The 21222-nt window shown below is 39.8% G+C and overlaps 1 protein-coding gene across 1 annotated transcript in view; it reads right to left on the reverse strand.

Annotated features, from left to right (window-relative positions):
• LOC110337796 (carboxylesterase 1C-like) overlaps nt 1-6261 on the reverse strand; it is a 28961-nt gene extending 22700 nt beyond the window's left edge. Inside the window, exons 1-3 of the mRNA XM_029532743.1 lie at nt 6152-6261; nt 5641-5845; nt 1849-1993 (exon numbers count right to left, since the gene is read on the reverse strand). Coding sequence (XP_029388603.1) covers nt 1849-1993; nt 5641-5845; nt 6152-6200 — 399 coding nt within the window. The 5' untranslated portion in view covers nt 6201-6261. The remainder of the gene's footprint in view (nt 1-1848; nt 1994-5640; nt 5846-6151) is intronic.
• Nucleotides 6262-21222: the final 14961 nt, after the last annotated feature.

Genomic DNA, 21222 nt, shown 5'->3' on the forward strand with positions numbered 1-21222 from the left:
GTATTTTGTTCCTTATTCTAAGGAGGAATGAAGTATCCACCCAGAGGTCATCCTTCTTGGTTTTCTTGTGTTTTGCANAATGTATCTTGGGTATTCTAAGTTTCTGTGCTAATATCCGCTTATCAGTGAGTGCATATCTACTCACTGAGCTTTTATATGACAATTCCCATGTGAGGAAACAGGCTGAGAGGTTAAGAAAGGGCTCTGCTCTCATCTTTTTGAAGGTAGATCCAGGTTTAATACTCAGAACCTGTGTCTCTAGTGCATGTGTCTGAAGCTAGAGGGGCTCCTGTTATCATGATCTCAAGATCCCCATTTTCTCCCTCTGTATCTTGGTATTCTCTGATAGATGAATCATGGATATCCAAGAGTGAAGGCTGAGTTTGAGGCTTGTGGGTAATGATGTGTTGAAGAGATTATGATGTCTCTTCATAGACCTGTTGGAATGATCTTTGAAAGGATGGCTGTGTGAGAACAGATTAAATGTTTCTTTTCTCTGATCCCAAATTTGATGCTTTAGGTACCTGAACCTCTGGTCAAGGTACGGGGTCAAGCTTCCAAAGGTCTTGTTTGCTGGCCTGCTAAGGTTCTACCATCTTCCTATTCCAACAATAGGTGTTGGCTTCCTGATAAAGGGTCTCAAGGGCTCCAATGTTGAGTGGAGCTGATAACAATTATGGAGAATCAGGGACAGATGCAAGTTCTACTTGTGGACAAATCCATCTCAAACACAGAACAGCTATTCACAGTTTACAATTGAGGGACTGGATGCACAGAGAGGATTGACAGGTGTCCCAAGGAGGCATAGCCAGGAAGATCCATGGTAGATAGTACTTATACTTCCAAGTCTATTATAAGCAGCATTCTGTGTCCCTTCCCAATGAGAAGGCCAGATAAGGATGCCCTCTGGGATGCTCACTCTTTATAGGACTTAAAGAATGGGTGTCACTAAGGTTTTTGTTGTTGTTTTGCTTGTTTATCTCCTTCTGAGTTTTGAACACCAACATATTAGCACACATTTCCACAACTTGTCCCCCATTCCTGAGTCTCACACAGGGGTCTTCTGGGAAGTTTGTTGGGTGCTGATGTGTTAAAAACCCAAGATTAACTTCTTTAGAAAACTCTCCCCCACTCTTGTTTTCTATACCTGGCAGCCTGCCCCTTCTCCTGCACTGTGTTCCCATGTGAAACGCTGAATCATTTGGTCATCAGACTGTGCCAAAGGCAGCCAGATATGGAAATTAGCTAGAGTGAAATGCTCTGGTGCTGCCTATAGGCAGGCAACATGCTTTTGAGATTGTTCCAGCATCCTCCCTCCCCTTCCTGGGAGAGTAAAATTGTTCATCTTTCAATAAAGCGGTCACAGGTGATCTGAGAATGAAGCCATCTTCCTGCTCCACTGGCCTGTCTATGAAGACCCACATGAAAACTAGTAAACCTGAGTTTCTCCTTCCTCGTGCTCTTTATTCTTCCTCACCAGAACTTCAGTTTCTCTATCTGTACCATGTTGGGTTGTTCAGTTTCCCCCTAAGACTCCTCCCAGTTGTGACTTTATTGGAAATCATGACTTAATTGCCATCAGGAGAAGATTCTCATAAGTAGGATTAGCAGTTCTTGTCCTTCCATCCTGTGAAGACTTGGGAAATTACATGTGAGTTGTATAGTGCTCTCTACAAAAGTCTGGCATCACTGGAAGAAAAACTCAGGTGAAAACTGGAAGGAAGCTGTGGTCTCTGAATCAGTCCTGATCTATGTGTTCCTGGCCCCTGCTGCCTTTATCATCTTCTAAGGCTACAGAAGATCTAGATGCTCAAACTTAAAGTCTGGAGTATTGATTCCCACACTTACAGGCAATTGGCTGCTTTTTGTCAAATCGGCAGGACTGTAAATATTCAGGTAGAGACAGTCTTCTGAAATCTCGAGAGGTAGGCTCTCCTTTTGGGTGTTGAACATATCTAAGAGTAGCTTTCCAAAAACTGCATCTTGGGAGCACCTGGGAGGGGAGAGAACATCTAAGATTCTACCAGAGTGAGCACCTTACCTGGGCCTGATCCTGCACTGAGAGATTTGAGCCTTTATTAGTAGTTACTATTACTTGGCTAGAGTCATTACCATGGGTGAGGTGGGAACCATGGAAATCTTAGGGTCTCTAAGTCCTACAGAGGGAGAAGCAATTGGTAGCTCTTCTCTTCATGGAATTTTTGGGATGTTCTGGACCAAGGAGAAAGATGATTGTATGGTGACCTGCACTATGAGCTGTCACTTCTTGCGGTTCCTGGACAGGGCTTTGTCTTTCTGGGCTTTGAATGGTGGTCTATAGTTGACTATGCTCCTCTACCAGGTAAACGTGCTACATAGTTCTCAGAAGACATTCATTAACCAAGACAGTCAGCTAAAATGGTAGGCAGCCTGTTGTAGGTTGATGAGGGGAAGAGCATCTTTGTGGGAAAACCTCAGGATAGCTAAAGACTAGCTTTGTCTCAGACATGATGTGCTGGGTAGCCTAGAATGAATTTCTCTCCTGCTCTGACCCAAGTTTCCATGTTCAGGTAGAGTGAGCAAAGTCTCCAAAGGTCTTGTGGCGTGACCTGCTAAGGTCCAACATCTTCCTGTTCTAATAGCCACTATTGACCCCTCAATAAATGCTCTTAAAGGTACAATGTAGTATGGGATTCAGAGCAATTACTGTATTATCCCAGAGTATTAGGAACATATTCAGGTTCTCCTTGCATATGAAGCCATTTAGGGGTCAGTTCAGTCTCAGGAATCTATTATTCTTTCTCTTTTACCATTGAGGAATTAGAGGCACAGAGAAGTTTGACAGATGGTCCCAGGACACAGAGCTAGGAAGATCATGTTAGGTAGTGTTTATAATTCAAGTAGATTATGGCAACATTCCAGGGCACTTGGCAATGAGAAGATCGCTATCACCATCTCTGGGTGTAGAAGTGATGCTGTGTAGGGCATGGTACAAACCACATCAAACGACAGAGAAACCTAAATCTCTGTTCTGCGTCATTTTCCATACATCACTGAGAACAGTGCATGTTATTCATAAAAATATAAGTTTACATGTCACATATGGATAGAAGAGTTCAAGTTCACTAATGTTTAGAAAAAATGTAGTATAGAAACAAAGTTTCTGTTTATTATTGCTATGGTCTCAGTTTGTTTATCCAGTGTACACAGGAAACATTCATCAAGTAAGCCAAGGCATGGGTGAAAGCCAGGGACAGAAGTTTTTAAGTTTCCATAGGAGAATTGTGCAGAGTTTGGTTGTTTATGGAGACAAATGTACCTAATGTTCATCTTTTTGACTCAGCAATGTTACCTTTGAAATTTTATCCCAATGCGTTTATGGTTATATGTAATGAATCCTTCAGAATTTTGTTCATTACCAAAAAACTAAATGATGTATATGTATATATAAATGTACATATATGTATATATAATCTTATTATATATTATATTAGTTATTATATACAATTGATATTATATTATATATTATAATATAAAATATATATTTTCATACAACATATATGTGTAACATGTATATTTTATATATGGTATGAAAGGATGCTGATGCATATGAATGTGCCAGACTGCCACCCACACTCTATTTATGATCTCTGTTTAATGGAGGATTTACACAGACAAAGGCTTTGAAAGCATGATCTCAATTATTAATAGCAGTTCTCTCTGAGCTGTTGAATTGTACATGATTTTAACTCTCCTTCTCTTGTGTGTGTGTGTGTGTGTGTGTGTGTGTGTGTGTGTGTTTTTAGAGTACTGTCTTACTTTGCAAGCACAATGAAAACAAAGCAGATATTATTTGTAGGCGATAGGCATGGAATGGTAAGAAGACGGCTAGCCACAGAATCCTGGAAACTCCCAGAGGAACCTTGGGGAGGACACAAATGCTCTCTGATCTGACATTTGTATGTGTTTGAGGTTCTCTGAGGTGGCCATGAGGCCATCTGGAATTCTTGGGCTTATTCACTCGGTTGCCAAGGCTGATGTGACACACCCTTGGTAGTTGCTTGTGAGTAGGTAGCTAGGTAGATCTGGGTGTGAGAACTTTTGGTCATCTTTACCATTCTCTTCACACACAAGTCTACAGCCACCCCACTCCTAAGTAATACTGAAGTTCAAATCATAATAATACAGCATCTCACTTCTCATCGACATTATCTGATCAATTGCTATTTTCCAAAGAATTTAGGATATTCTAGGATATTATATACATGATGTTCTTTTTTGTTTGTTTGTTTTGTTTTTGTTTTTGTTTTTTTTCGAGACAGGGTTTCTCTGTATAGCCCTGGCTGACCTGGAACTCATTTTGTAGACTAGGCTGACCCCAAACTCAGAAATCCACCTGCCTCTGCCTCCTGAGTGCTAGGATTAAAGGCGTACGCCACCACGCCCAGCATACATGATGTTCTAATCCATAGATTTCTCATTTTCTCTTTCCATCCAATAGGATAAAAGATTCACGAAGTACAGATTTGTTTCCCTTAATAGTTTGTGAAAATCCAGAACATTACAGATTCACCACAGGTACTTAGTAAGTTTGTGCTAAATAAAGGGTTCGGGAAACTATGAATGTACTTAGTAACTAGATCATATTTAATCATGCGCTCAGGGATACCAGTAGTTACTATTAATATAGCTAGTCAGAGGATGGCCTCATCTCCATCCTGCATCACTGTGAGATAGGTTTGGTCTGTTGCTATGTATTGTAATGCTAAGTACTGGCTCTGGTTGCCTCAGGGAAGAGGAAATCCTCAGTTACACCAAGTGATGCTGTGTAACCATCACAAGGTATGCCTACAGCCTGTAGCTGGAAAGAAGTTAGGTGTAGTGGCTATTCCTGGTTGTCAACTTAACTATATTTGGAATGAACTACAATACAGAATTGGAAGGCTCACCAGTGACCCTAATTTGGAGGTTGGGAAATAGAAGTTTCTGATCTGGATCTTGGTATGGAGATCTTGAGGCATAGTGGCTATGGATTCCAGAAGATTAAGACATGGAGATCTCTGAGTTCAAGGTCATCTGGGATTAAAGGTGTGGTGGCACACACCTTTAATCTGGGCTACACCTTCTGCCGGAGACCATATAAGGACATTGGAAGAAGGGAGTCTTGTTCTNCATTGTTGGGAATTGGACTGCAGACTGTAAGTCATCAATAAATTCCTTTACTATATAGAGACTATCCATAAGTTCTGTGACTCTAGAGAACCCTGACTAATACAATAGGTAAGCAGAATTTCAGTTCCTGGGTTTGGGGTCTGAGGTAGGACTACAAGATGGAGCAGAGAAAGTAAAGAGAGGACAGATGGCATTGGGTAAGTGAATCATAAAAACATGAACACAAAGGCTATTGAGTTAGCGTAAAAGCAGCCCAGGTGAAACATGGTAAATTATATCACAGGGTTATTGATAGAGAAATAGACAAAAAAGCTTAGAGATGAAATATCTGCCCAACTCCAGTGCTTTCAAGTCTTACAATAAATATAAAGGTTGTATGTCTTTCATTTGGGAACTAAATGATCCAAGGGATGGCAGAAGCCCCAAATTAACATAAAATATTTACCTCAACACAAACTCACTAAAATAGTACCCACCCCAGTGACTTACATAGGAGGGTAGGAGGTGGCGTTCTTCACGGAACTCCAGGGCTCTGCAGGCTGTGGTGGAGCAAACCTCAGGGATCCAAGAGGAGGCTTGGCAAAGGGGACTCCCAGGAAAACTGCCACAGGCTGTTCAAATCCTTCTAAGCTGATGTATTTTCCCAGGACTTTGCCTTGTGTGGTATCCACCACGGGTGGTGAGGGTGAGTGTCCTGATAGTGGAGAAAACATGAGGACACATCAGAAAGGAAGATCAAACCTGGATTCATGGTTAGTTTAGTCACTTTTAGGCTTATGTCATTGATAGTCACTTGGATCTTCTAAGGTCTCTTTTCCTTCTGACTTTAAATAGAGGGCCGACTAAAAAGTAATCTTTTTGGAGGTATAAAAGTCGACAATCTAAGCCAGTACAAGCGTCATTGCACTGTTTTGTGCTTGCCCTGTATACATTCCACCCACTTCATCAAGGACAGGTTTCCAAATTTGCAACCCAATGTTTGTAATCCAGAAGAACTTACCCCATATACAAACAGCAAGAGAAGCCCAGACCAGAGCACAGAGCCACATGGTGGAAGGAAGGACAGGAACTCTAGGAGACAGGGAGGTGTCTGCTGCTTAAATAGAAAGCCTTGTTCTTGCTTCTTTGCTGTGGACCCACCCCAAGACCAATTAGCATAATTACATAAAGCTCCCCCTCCTCCAAAGAGCTCCCTGGGTGTTTGTTATGACCTCCAAGCCACACCCACTAAGAGTTTGCTCTTCTTTATCTTTAAAGACACTACCCACTCTCTGATACCAAATGGCCACAAACTCAACTAACCTCTTATGCAAACACTTCTAGTTGAAATAAATACTCAGTGCACCTTGAACTTCCCAAGGCAGGCACCAGCAAGCAAATGCATGGAGGCAGGCAGAAGCCTTGGGTTAGGATTCCCACCACCAGCTGGACAATCAAGAGCACTTCACATCCCCAGTGTTTCTTGGCTGGGAACATTGCATACTTCCCAGCTTCCATATCCTGCTATTTTCTACAAGAGATGCTCTCAAGTTTGCAAGTTTTGTAATCTCACTCTTCGACCAACGTTTATTTCATATGCCAACTATTCCTGCCTGGTGGCCCGAAGAGCCAGTGTACACCTTCTCTGTTAATGACCTCACTGCTTTTGGAGCAGTGATGTTTAAACAGAATGTTTGTATTAGTTACTCCTGGTTGTTGTGATGAAACACACAGAGCAAAGGCACCATAAGGAAGAGAGCATATCCAGAGGGAGAGGAGTGTACAATGGCAGAGCAGAAGCATGGTGACACATGGCAAGCCGGATGGTTGGACCAGAAAGCTGAGAGCTCATAATATTTAAATGTAAACTCGCAGCAGAGAGTGAACTGGAAACAAGGAAGCTTTAAATTCTCAAAGCCTCCACTGACATACTTCCTTTAATAAGGCTATATCTCCCAAATATCTCCAAACAGCACCACTGGTGCTGGTCAAGGATTGTTTGTATGCCTGAGACTATGGGAATAATTCTTACTCAAATACTCCTTTGTTTTTATGTCAAATAAAATCTGTGAACCACAGTCTTTTGTCTAATCATCCACACATGCATCTTTCTATGAAATCTTTCTTTCTTGGAGATTTTATTTTTCTTTTATGTGTATGAGTATTTGTGCACATATATGTCTGTGCAGTATATGCATGCAATACCCACAGTGGCCAGAAAGAGAGAGGGCTTTAGGACAACAGGGAATGGAGTTATAAATTGTAAACCAATATATGGGCATTGGAAATTGAACACCTGTCCTCTACAAAAGCAGCCATTGCTCTTGATGGCCGATGCACATCTACAGACCTTATCTATAAATTATTTAAAATGTCCAAATATTTGGCATTAAGTCCACTGGAATATAGGGCAAAATAAACAGAATACATATTGTTTGATTTCTGGCTTAACTATGTGGTATTAATTCTGTTTGTCAACCCCAGAAACAAAGAAGCATGTGTCTCTTTTACAGCGCTGCTCTCTGCAGGACATTTGGAAACTTTGTGGCAAAGGGTCACTATATATATATATATATATATATATATATATATATATATATATATATATATATAGTCTTGGGAGCTTTTGGTGTCTGGAGTGGGAACAGGAGTGGTAAGTAAAATAAAACTCTAAAAAAAAATTAAATTGCTTGGGAATGGAGAGATTGGCTCAGTTGTCAAGAGATAGAGTCCATGTTGATATTGAATAGTGCCCCACACACTCCAGTAGAATCTGTGTGATAAGTTCCACAGACTGAGGCAGTAGACTTCAAAACACAGAGGTCTCCTGGAACCAGTTGTGTAACTCTTACCATGAGAAAAAAAATATTGAGCCATAGTTCTCATGGCAATTTACATGTTTTATCTTCTTGTATTTCTTTTCTTACTTATGAAATGTTCCTGATGGCCTAGGTTAAGATCTTAAGCAAGAATAATGGGTATAAGACCATCCCTTGAGATGGGGGCACTAGCCATGACCTTATCTCCAGGAAAACCAGCACTTTACTTTATAAATCATTTCCAAGATAGTATTGATAAAACAATAAAATTTCATATGGCTACCCATGTGTCATCAGAATTGGGCTTTGGTATATTGTTTTAGAAAGCTTTAAATAAAAAGAATTAAAGTAGTTTAAATTTACGTTCTCAAAAGAATTCACAAAAAGAATAGATACTAGATGTTAAATAATAACTTACCAGAAACATTTATTAACCTGCTCTTGGAATTATGCTGATAGCCTTGGATGTTTTTTGTGCTTTACTGTGCCAAATGACTATGATATTTGTCCCATTTGTGGCTGCCTCATTGAACACATCTCCTCAGAGCTGTAATAACTATTTGTTTATGTATAAAAACCTTTCATTGAGATCTGAAAATTACACTCAGATTCAAACTGCCTCTGGTTTGTTTGTTTGTCACCACCAAATCCTTACACACCAAGCATTTGAGGATTGGCATCCGAGGAACCCTTATACCTGACTGGGGTGGTCCTTGGCAGTTGGAGCCCAAATACGGGGCTCGAAGCAGGTAAGCTTTCTCTCTCCTTTTTTATACAATATTTTTTCAGGTAAGGAGAAGACCTTGTCAGAGTGCTGCAGACTCCTCCATAGAGAGACATCGAGTTAAGACAGCGAGAAGGTAAAAATCATGGGTCATTCACAGTCCAAGAACAGAAGCTTGCTCCTGGCAGTATTGAGTCATATGTTAGAAAGTAGAGGTGTTAAGAACCTCAAAAAAAGAGTTTGGCAGCATTTTATGATTTTCTTCCCTGAGGAATGGGTGCCTGTCTTTAGAAAACTGGAGAAAGGTAGGACAAGAGATAAGGAGATTTTATGAATTACATGGCCGCAAACAGGTTCCAGTTCTGGCATTCTCATTATGGCTACAAATTAGGGACCTCCTTTCAGGAAAATCAGAAATGGAATTCTTTGCAGAAGCACCCTCGGAAGATGAGGTAACTCCTCTGAGGACAGAAAATAAGTCATATAATATCTCCTCATCTACTGCTAATCTCCTCAAGGCATAACCAGGGGATGGCTGGACAAGTGATGAAGAACAAGAATTGGATAATAAAGCAGAGGAATATGATCTTGCTTGGCAAAAAAGGGGTTCATTTTCGTGATAAAAATCCTTTTAGGACAGAAATAGATGATATTTTTTCCCTCAACTACTGCCTCTCATGCTTTTAAAACAAGATCTCTTAGGTTTGAAGGAAAAATACCAATCAATCAGGGATTTATAGGGGCCATAAAAGAAGCGAGCGAAAAAGAAGAATTGGAATTTTGTTTTCCAGTAACTATTTTTGAAGGAGAGACACCCCAATGGGAACCTGTTCCTTTAAAAACTCTTAAAGAACTGCAGTATTCTGTTAAGAGCATTGGGCCAAGCACTCCATACTCATTACAGATTGTGGAAATGTTGGGTAGCATGTGGCTAACTCCACATGATTGGCAAAGTCCACTCTTAGCACAGGACAGCTTATAGTATAGAGAACTGAATATGAGGCTAGAGCAAGGGAAGTAGTTCAGAATTTATCCTTTAAGAAAAATGTGGATAAACATGCTATGTCAATGCTCTTGGGAAGAGAAGAATATGCCTCCCCCTGGAACAAGTTGGTTTTAAAAGGGGAGTACTGCAAGAATTCTCTAAGTTAGCAGTGGCTGCTTTGAAAAGGATCCCTCCTTTTGATGGTAAGACAACTGTATTAGCAGGATTCAAACAAAATCAAGAGGAACCATATGAAGACTTCATTGCTAGATTGGAGGAAGCTCCAGGCAGGATGCTCCCTCACTCTGAGGGCTTGGACATATTACTAAAGCAACTTGTGTAGGAAAATGACATCACTCTCTGCCAGGAACTAATTAGACCAATCAGAAAAAACAGGGACTTTGCAAGATTCCATCAAAGCATGTATAGATGCCTCACTAGCAATGTTCCAGAGCATGGCATAGACTGCAGCAATGCGAGGGCAACATTTATGCCCCTATTTTCAGAATTTTTTCATTAGATAATTTCTTTATTTACATTTCAAATGTTATCCCCTTTCCTGGTTTCCCCTCTGAAAACCCCATCTCCACCCCCTTCCCCCTGCTCACCAACCCAACCATTCCTGCTTCCTGGCCCTGGCATTCCCTCTACTGTGGCATAGAACCTTCACAGGACCAAGGGCCTCTCCTCCAATTGATGACCGACTAGGCCATCCTCTACTACATATGCAGCTAGAGCCATCGGTCTCATTGTGTGTCTTCTTTAATTGGTGGTTTAGTCCCAGGAAACTCTGGGGTTACTGCTTAGTTCAGATTGTTGTTCCTCCTATGGGGCTGCAAACCCCTTCAGCTCCATGAGTACTTTCTCAACCTCTTGGGGACCCTGTGCTCCATCCAATGGATGGTTGTGAGCATCCACTTCTCTATTTGTCATGCACTGGCAGAGCCTCTCAGGAGACAGTAATATCAGGCTCCTGTCAGCAAGCACTTGTTGGCATCCACAATAGTGTCTGGATTTGGTGGTTGTATATGGGATGGATCCCCAGGTGGGGTAGTCTCTGAATGGTCATTCCTTCAGTCTCTGCTTCACACTTTGTGTCTGTAACTCCTTCCATGGGTATTTTTTTCCCCATTCTAAGAAGGAACAAAGTATCCACACTTTGGTCTTCCTTCTTCTTGAGTTTCATGTGTTTTGCAAATTGTATCTTGGGTATTCTAAGTTTCTGGGCTAATAGCCACTTATCAATGAGTGCATATCACGTGTGTTCTTTTGTTATTGGGTTACCTCACTCAGGATGATATCCTCCAGATCCATCTTTTTGCCTAAGAATTTCATAGATTCATTGTTTTTAATAGCTGAGTAGTACTCCATTGCATAAATGTACCACATTTTCTGTATCCATTCTTCTGATGAGGGACATCTGTGTTCTTTCCAGCTTCTGGCTATTATAAATAAGGCTGCTATGAACATAGTGGAGCATGTGTCCTTATTACCAGTTGGAACATCTTCTGGGTATATTCCCAGGAGAGGTATTGCTGGATCTTCTGGTAATACTATATCCAATTTTCTGAGAAACTTCCAAACTGATTTCCAGGGTGGTTGTACCAGCTTGCAATCCCACCAACAATGGAGGAGTGCCCCACTTTCTCTGCATACTCGCCAGCATCTGCTGTCACCTGAGTTTTTGATCTTATCCATTCTGACTGGTGTGAGTAGAATCTCAGGGTTGTTTTGATTTGCATTTCCCTTATGACTAAGGATGTTGAACCTTTTTTTAGGGGCTTCTATTCCTGAAGAGAGCACCAATGGCTTATGCTGTAAGATCAAGAATTTACAAATGGGACTTCATAAAATTGCAAAGCTTCTGTAAGCCAAAGGACACTCTCAATAAGACAACAAGGCAACCAACAGATTGGGAAAAGATACTAAATCCAATGGATGGCTAATACCCAATATATACAAATAACTCAAGAAGATAGACTCCAGAGAACCAAATAACTCTATTAAAAAATGGAGTACAGAGCTAAACAAAGAATTCTCAACTGAGGAATGCCGAATAGCTAAGTAGCACCTAAAAAAACTGTTCAGAACTTAAAAAGAGGAAGAAACCAAAGATTTCGTGTTTTTCTTGCTGCCAACAAGGACATATGAGCTGTGACTGAAAGAAAGAAGAACAGACTTTAAAAAATAAAAGTAAGAAAAAGCAGCCTCTGGGTTTTATGCCCAGTGTAAGAAGGGAAAGCATTGGAGGAATGAATGCAAATTGAAATTTTATAAGAATAAAACCCCTCTGAAAGATGAGGAGACCAAAAAACAGGGTGAGGGGCACACCCTCTGCTCTGAAATTTAAAAAAAAGGGGGGGCAAAACAGGGGAAAAGAGGAAATTAGAAGTAAACTGAATCCTCTGGCCCCTGAGTTTAACATTTTAAGCTTACCCAGAGTAACACCAGGAAGTGCAGGATTAGATCTTTTGGTAGATAAAGATTATATACTTTCTCTATATGAGGGAGTACAATTAGTATATACAGAATTTAAAGGACCATTATTGCCTGGCACCTTTGGTCTCAAATAGGGAGAAGTTAAAATTATAAGAAAAAATTAAAATTACTTCCTGGAGTAATTGATTCAGACTTCCAAGGAGAAGTAAAAGTTATGATTAGAACATTAAAAGAAATAATACAATTGCATAAGAACCAATGGGTAGCTCAGATAATACTACTCCCTTATATATAGCTCCCCAATCCAATATTTAAAAGACTGGAGGGAATGAAGAGTTTGGCTCCACAGCAATGGTAGCTTGGACTCAGGAAATTAGTAGACAAAGACCCTTAAAAATTATAAAAGTAGAAGAAAAAATTATCCAAGGATTATTGGATACAGGAGCAGATATGTCTTGCATTGCAGTAAAGGACTGGCCTGGGGTATGTCCTGTATTTCATACCACCTCTACTCTGGTGGGACTGGGGATAGCTTCTAATATAGCTCAAAGTTAAAAAATTTTGTCATGGGAATGTGGAGATAAAGTGGGTACTTTTCAACCTTACATTATTTCCTCTTTTCTATTATCCTTATGGGGAAGAGATATCTTGGGGAAAATGAAAATAAATTAATCACAGATGGAAAATGGAATGATCAGCATTTTTTATAGGGGACGCTGATGAGTTATATGCATTTATGAGTTATATAAAATCTCATGGATCAATGATGAACCTGTGTGGGTGGATCAGTGGCTCCTAACTCAGGAAACGATATAGGCTTTAGATCAACTAGTAGGAGAACAACTTTAATTAGGAAATATTAATGAATCTAACAGTATATGGAATACTGCTATGTTTGTCATTAAGGAAAAAAAAATCAGGCAAATGGAGGCTCTTAAAAGATCTCAGAGCTCTTAATAAGGCAATGCATAATATGGGAGTTTTACAACCAGGACTTCCATCCGCAGTAGCTATCCCAGAGAAATATTATAGTTATAGATTTAAAGGACTGTTTTTTCAATATAAAGTTACAACCAGAAGACACACAAAGATTCGCTTTCAGCATTCCCCCTGTTAACTTTCAAAAGCCATTTCAAAGGTATCAATGGAAGGTTCTCCCCCAAGGTGTGAAAAATAGTCCAACTCTTTGTCAGAAATTTGAAGATCAAGCTTTAGGATCCATCAGGGCTAAGCATAAAAAGGCTTTTATATTGCATTATGTGGATGATATTCATAAAGCAGAAAAAAAATCAAAGGATTTAACTGAATCCATTTTGAAAAATATGATTGAGGCATTAACCAAGCATTGGCTAATCATTGCCCCTGATAAAATTTAATATATCAAGCCAATAAATTATTTGGGACAAATAATTCATAATGAATATATTATATCTCAAAAATTGCAATGTAGGATTAATAAACATACTTAATGATTTTCAAAAATTATTGGTAAATATTAATTGGATTAGACCTTATTTAAAAATTACCACAGAGCTGAGTGTGGTGGCTCACGCCTTTAATCCCAGCACTTGGGAGGCAGAGGCAGGCGGATTTCTGAGTTCAAGTCCAGCCTGGTCTACAGAGTGAGTTCCAGGACAACCAGGACTACACAGAGAAACCCTGTCTCGAAAAAAAAAAAACAACAAAAAAACAACAACAACAAAAAAAAAAACCAAAAAAAAACCACAAAAATTACCACAGGACAATTACATCATTTATTCAAAATTCTTAAAGGAAATCCTGATCCCAAATCTAAAAGGCAGCTTACAAAAGAAGCCTTAGAACAACTAGAATTAATAGACAAAAGGATACAAGATACAAAAGTAATACAAATAAATTATCTAAAAACATGGTCCCTTATTATACTTAAAACAGCTTACACTCCTGTTGCATGCTTGTGGCAAGAAGGCATACTGGAATGAATTCATCTCCCTCATACTCAGGTAGAAATGATATCACCTTATCTTTTTCATGTGTAGTCAATTAATTATTATAGGGAGGTTATGATCCAGATGATTATTTGGTAAAGAAATGCATGAAATTGTTATTTCCTATAATAAGGAACAATTGGGTTATTTACTTCAATGTAATGAAGATGATTGGGGAATTGCATTAGCTCATTATATGGGACAATTTAAATATGTACCTCAACACCCTATATTAAAGTTTGTAGAAGAAACAGAGATAATCTTTCCTTCTAAAATAGCATTGGAAACTATTTCCAATGTTCTTTTAGTATTTACAGATGGGTCATCCAATGGATCTTCAGCTGACGTATAATGGGTATAATGGGTATAAACCTGGTATATATACCAATGAGTCTATCAATAGATGGTACACTATTTATGCAGTCACTCTTCAGGTAATATTTCTAATATTTTTCCAGGATTGTTTAGACTTTTTGCTGTGACTAATGTGGTTTTTCTGAAAAAAGCCTGAGGAAACTAAGAGCACTCTTTTAGCAATTATATCTTGCCTAAATTATCCTTATGGTATACCCACTGGACAGACTTCAGATTTAAAAATCACTAAGTTAGAACGATCTTATCAGGTCAGCTGTTCCAAATGCATTTTAACTAAGTGTGTTGATCCTATTTCAATAAAAAATGATTCAGCTATCTTGCTATTACAAAGACATTCTCTTAAGCTATGCTTCCTGTAGATTTAAAAGACGATGAATGGTTTGAAAATGTAGCTTTACAAACACTTAAAAGAGTTAACGAATTGATTAGAACAAAGCATTTTGTTGCAGCATTAATTTTAGGTATGAGGGCTTTAATAGCCATCCTTACCTCACTTACAGTCTCAACAGTGGCTCTAGTTTCAGACATGAAGGCTGCACATTTTGTTAATGATTTAAATAAAAATGTCTCGTTGATACTTGAAAGGCAACAAGTTATATATAAAAAATTAGAAGTAAAAATTGATTCTTTAGAGGATGTAGTTTTAGCACTAGGACAGGAGATAGAAAATATTAAAGTTCAGCTTTCTACCAAGTGCCATGCTAGCTTTTGGCACATATGTGTAACAGCATTGCCTTATAAGGAAAATCATAATTGGAAGTTTACTAAATATCATTTGTTGGGAATTTGGAAAGACAATAATGTTACTCATGATATGACTAAACTACAAGCCCAAATCCCTGCTATGACCAAAGCACATGTTGAATCTACTGTTATAGAGAATTTGGCTCAGTCTATTAGCTCTGGTTTATGGTCATTAAATCCTCTTAGTTGGCTACATTGGATCATTGTTGTTGACATGGGTACAAGATTAATTCTTATTAATATTTTCATTTTTCTAGTCATCTTCTGACTAGTTTTTTCCTCTGTATCTACTGTCAAAAGAGATATTTACAATCTTCAATTAAAAAAATAAAAAGCTGGGCATGGTGGCTCACGCCTTTAATCCCAGCACTTGGGAGGCAGAGGCAGGTGGATTTCTGAGTTCAAGGCCAGCCTGGTCTACAAAGTGAGTTCCAGGACAGCCAGGGCTATAGAGAGAAACCCTGACTCAAAAAACCAAAAATAAATAAATAAATAAATAAATAAATAAATAAATAAATGGAGAGATGCCACACAAAGTCCAATCGGATATGTGTGACAAATTCCACAGACTGAGGCAGAAATCTAGGTAGGCCAGGCTGAGTGATTTTAGTATGTGAAAAAATACTCTGAAGAAGTCAGGTATGCAACCAAGTCCAAGCACCTGGAATAGAGAGGCACTTTCCACCCTAGATAAGAGGGACATCTAAATCCAGCCCTTAAACTTCAAAGAATGTGTTTCTTCAACTCACAAAATGCAACAACCTAGGAAGAGAGTTGACCCAAATCTTATAGACCTGAAGGCAAGAACTGAGACTGCCCTAGTGGGAAGGAGGATGGGGATGTGGATACCTGCCGACAGTAAAAAGTAAGAGACTATGTCTCCACTAAACTTGTGATCTAAAGGCTTCTAAAGGAGCTTTTCAAACTGAAATAAATAAAACTGTGTTAAGGAGTAAGAAGAAAATAAAAACATGGACAGAAATAAAAGATATGGCTCAGAAATTACTATACAAACAAACCCAAATGGTCTAATATAAATTTGGTGTATAAACCATTCACATATTTACTATAAGAACTAGAATCAAATTGATTGTAATAAAACTTCATTAATATGGTAGTTTGACTATGCTTAGTCCAGGCATTTGCACTATGAAGTGTGGCATTTTTGGAGGAAGTATGTCACTGTAGGGATGGGCTTTGAGACCCTCCTCCTAGCTTCCTGGAAGATAGTCTTCTCCAGTCTGTCTTTGGAACAAGATGTAGAACTCTCAGCTCCTCCAGTGCCATGCCTGCCTGGATGCTGACATGCTTCCTGCCATGATGATGATGGTGAACTGAACCTGTGAACCTGTAAGCCAGCACCAATTAAATACTGTCTTTTATAAGAGTTGCCTTGGTCATGGTATCTTTTCAAAGCAATAAAATCCTGATGAAGACAGTAAGGAAGATATAAGTTGGTACATGAACAATTCAATGTTTGGGGAGGAATAGAATATAGTGAGATATTTTTTATGACTATCTTTCTTCTTTCCTTTCATTTGATCTTTACTATCAATGTCATATTACTACAAAATATATGAATATAATCAAAATCTATATTTATAATCCTTATAGTAGCCACAAAAGCAAATATCAAAAAGAACAGATACTAGATGTTAAATAATAACTGAGCAGAAACATTTATTAACCTGCTCTTGGAATTATGCCTATAGCCTTGGATGAACCATGGGTAATTATTAAGGAATTAAAATGTGTCAGGTAAAATAGCACACAGTGCAGTCACCACCAGCATTCCCTTCCCCTTCCTCAGTTACCCACAGTGCTCTCTGGTAACACCATCCTCCATGCAAACTGCTCTCAAACCTGTGTTAAGGCCTGCTTTCTGGGAATCAATATCCTGTTGAGTATATGTGACTTTGTTGTTAGCTGTCTATGAATTAAGGATTGTCATGTTTTGCTGGAAAGTTGACCCTTTAGACATAATTAAAGCTCCTACTTTTTCTCTACTCTATCAATTTATTCACTATTAATGTTGAGACCTCAATTTCCTTTTGAGTATCTGTATGTTATGTCTGGTGCCATCCTTTTACTTTTAACTTATCTAGACCTCTGTGTACTTGTATTTACATGGCCTTAGAAAGTATCATTGATCTACAATCAACACAAATACAGATACACAGACACACAGACTCAGATATAGACAAACAAAGACATATACACATAGACACACAGACACACACAGACACTTACACACATAGAGATACAGACACAGAGAGAGAGACATAGACACACAGACACAGACACAGACACAGACACAGACACACACACACACACACACACACACACACACCCTTACACATGCATGCTTTTCCAAAAAATACTGTAAGAAGTTTTCTTACATGCACTCTTGAGCTTTGTGAGCCACAGAGATGACCTACAAACCAGGTCTACCATGTCTGGAAATGACACTGCTCAGAGTATACTGTGTGGTTAAGGAGAGAGTGTCTGCATATTCTGCTGGCACAAAAATAAGAACCAGTCCTGCTCTTGCTCACTAAATTTTCTAGAGAAGCATGAAAGAAATGAGGGAGTAGGGAGATCCAGAGCCACCAGCAGTAAAGTACAAAAAAAAAAAAAAAAAAAAACTACACTAGGACTCAACATACACTGTTGGATCACAAGAGCATAGTAGAACACCATTTGGGAAAGCCTAACGTTTCCCCATTTAAAACAAAACACTCAGTTTCCCCAATTTTATAATGATGCTGTTAGTTATGATTTTTGAAGTGCATCATCCCATGAATCTAACTAGCTGCTTCTCAATCCTTCAGGCAAAGCTGTCACACACTAGAAGTAACACACTGTCATTCTCCAGCATGGCCTCCCTTACAGCTAGGGAAGTCTCTCTTTCTCTCTCTTTGGAAGTACTAACTTGCTAATTCATCAACACTGACTTTATGTCAAAAGCATCATGATGGTGTTCTCATCATCACACCTGGAAGAAATCCATTTATCACATGGGCTTTCTCCATAAAGCTCCTCACAGCCACCTGTGCTTGGAGACAATAGATATGCCAGCATCACTATGATGGAAAGCATCTTAAATGGAAAAACAAACAAACAAACAAATAAACAGAGAGCCAGCCAGCCAGCCAGACACTTAAAAAGAAAATATCACGGAAGTAGCATTGGTTGGACCCAAAGAGCATGCATGGAAGTCTGAAAGGTCAGAGAAGAAGATAAAGTTTTATTTCAAATGAAAATGCTGGAGCCACATGAGTCCAGACTTCCTTTTGACTTTCCCCTCCTCTGTGCAGATGTTCAAGTGAACATAGCAGTCTCATGAATGTTGACCAGGGCATTACGTGTGCATGTTAGCAAATAAGAACTCTCAAATGCAGCATATATAACCATATGTATTTATAGGTATGTGAAATGAGCAATTTAAAAATATTTAAAAACATGTATATGCATGTGTGTATTTGTCATGTAAACATGTATATTTGTCATGTGCGTGTGCGTGTGCGTGTGCGTGTGTGTGTGTGTGTGTGTGTGTGTGTGTGTGTATCCAAAGAAGTTGGAAGAAGATGGGGGATTGTCTAGAGCTGAAGTTAAGTGCTGAGCCATTTCTCTCATCCCTGAAATGATCTATTTAAAAAAGTTAGATTTGATGTGATTGAATACAGACCAAGGGCTGCACAAACCACAGGCAGAGAGAAGCAGGACCTCACAGGTTGTGGATAAGGAGCACAGGCAGACCAGGACAGGCTGTGAGGCCAGATATTGAAATATGACACCGGCAGGCTTGAAGACCAGAAAGTCTGAGTCCTTGACTCTGTCTCATGCCAATGAGAACTACCCACTAGCACTGAAGAAATAGTTACCTATAGAATTGCTGATGGCAGAGAGGTGAGCAAGTCTGGATACATTGTGGGCAGAAATTACATTGTAAACAAGGAAATAGAAATGTGATGGACAAAATGGACATGGGTCCATGAACCTGAAACTAATCTCTAGACCCCAGGGAGGCTCCCATCACTTTCTTGACGTGTGAGGCAGTAGATTGCTGAACTTAGCATAGCTAAAAACACAATACAAAAGGCATTTTGTCTAAATTCCATGTTAGCTTTCTTTGAAAGTGAGATCATTTTATTTCCAGCAATTAATTACTATGTAACCTCTTCTTTAAAAAATTTAATGCCTGGCACTGCAAAAAAATTTAGGAGTTGTGTTTGGTATGCAATATTCAAATATTTCGATATGATACATTGTATTTTCAAGCAGAGTTGTATCAATTACAGGAAGCTGAAAAATTGCTCATTACTATAAGTTATTCTCTCCCATCTTTGTCCTATTTTTCCAGGTCCTTCTACTCTGTTCACCTGACTCTCACAGAAAGTCTCTTTTCATACCTCACTTTCCACTACAAGTAGACTTCTGGTAGATGGTACCTTGTATCTGCTGATGAAGTGGCAGGTTCTGGGAGCTCTCTCTGTAGCTCTGATCTAATCCTAACCTTAGTGAGAGCTCGTGTCCCCAGTCTTGGAATTGGGATCTTCTTAGTTATCCCACCTCTCCCAGGTACCAAAAAAATCCCTAGTACCTTCACCCAGGACTGTGTCCTGCACTCGGCTTAGGGGAAGTAGAATATCAAAGCTCTGTTTGCCTGGCCTCAATAGTTCCTCACAAGAGCTCTGGGAAGAGAGGCTCCCATGTTATTTTTGCAGAGGTAGTGGGATTTTGTTTCTTCATGTAAAAGAGTTTGTGCAGTATCGTGTGTCTGGACACTCAGAGACAGGCTTTGTCCAGCCCTGCTATCTGCTGTCATTCTTACTCATGGACACCTGGCTGACATGAGTGGAGAAGTCTGTGATGAGTGCAAATGTGGGGCATTGGGTTCTGCACGGACAAGCTGGTCTCCAGTTGAGCTGAGGTTTGAACCCCAGGAATGGTGATAATTCACCCTCATGACACGGTAGGCGTTCACTTATGCTCTTGGAACTCTGGCTCCTTCCTAAGTTACTGCCCCCCCCCACAGCCCCCACAAGAGAAGCATGGCTAGAAGTCACAGACAATGGCCCAAACTTCTGACCTTTAGGCTAAACTCCTCTCCAGTTACCTAGCAACAGTAAAGTCCATAAAAAGGGCTGTTCAGCTTCATCTCACTCTCTTACTTGTCTCTCTCTTGCTTCTTACCCCTCACTCTCACCTCTCTCCTCTCTCTTTGTCTTCTCTCCTCTCCTATCTCCCTCTTACTCTCTTTTTCTCTAGCCTTCCCCCTTTCTCTCTTTCTACCTTCTCTCTTTCTCCCTGCATTTCTATAATAAAGCTCTAAAACCATAGAGTCTCTGCTCATCAAGGCTTCACACACACTTTTCATTGTTGGGAGCCTCTTTCCTCATCCCTCTCTCCTATAACCTCGGGGCCTTAGCAAGGTAGCTCTGGGAATCCCAGGTAGGGCTGCCCCTTGGCCATTCCCTGAAGAGTGAGATAGAGGAATGCCCACCCAGGGATGAGTGGAAGGTAGTTGGCAGCTCTCCCATGGCTGATTGACCAGGGAATAGGTGGAACTCTGGTGGGGTGTGGGCCTAACCCTTCCCCCTCTTCCCCAGGGGCCCCCTTTTTATAATTACCAGGGGATTTGGCTCACACACTTGCCCACAGTGGTGATTAGCATGGCAGTGTGAAAGTATTGTCTATGTGGATGTGAATCATAAGGTAATAATCCTGTCCGACCTTTCCTCCAATCAGCTATCGTCCCTCAGATTCCAGCAACCATTCCCCAGATCTCCCCCTGAAAAGGTGTCTTTCTGTGCCAGCATGTCTCTTCATCCTCCTATTCACACACTCATGAGGACTGGTTCATTTTCAGCTCAAGACACAATCCCTAATTTGATTTCTAAAAGGAAATTTATTTTCAAGCTGTGATCCCGTACTATTGTGTAGTTTCCTCTGTAAGAAGCATCTTTGGTGAGTAGTCAAACTTTGAGGAATAGTCGAATCTTCACTCCTCTGGTCCTAAGGCTGTCAGCCTCTCAT

Source organism: Mus pahari, chromosome 20 (assembly GCF_900095145.1).
Source record: "Mus pahari chromosome 20, PAHARI_EIJ_v1.1, whole genome shotgun sequence".
NCBI lineage: Eukaryota > Metazoa > Chordata > Mammalia > Rodentia > Muridae > Mus > Mus pahari.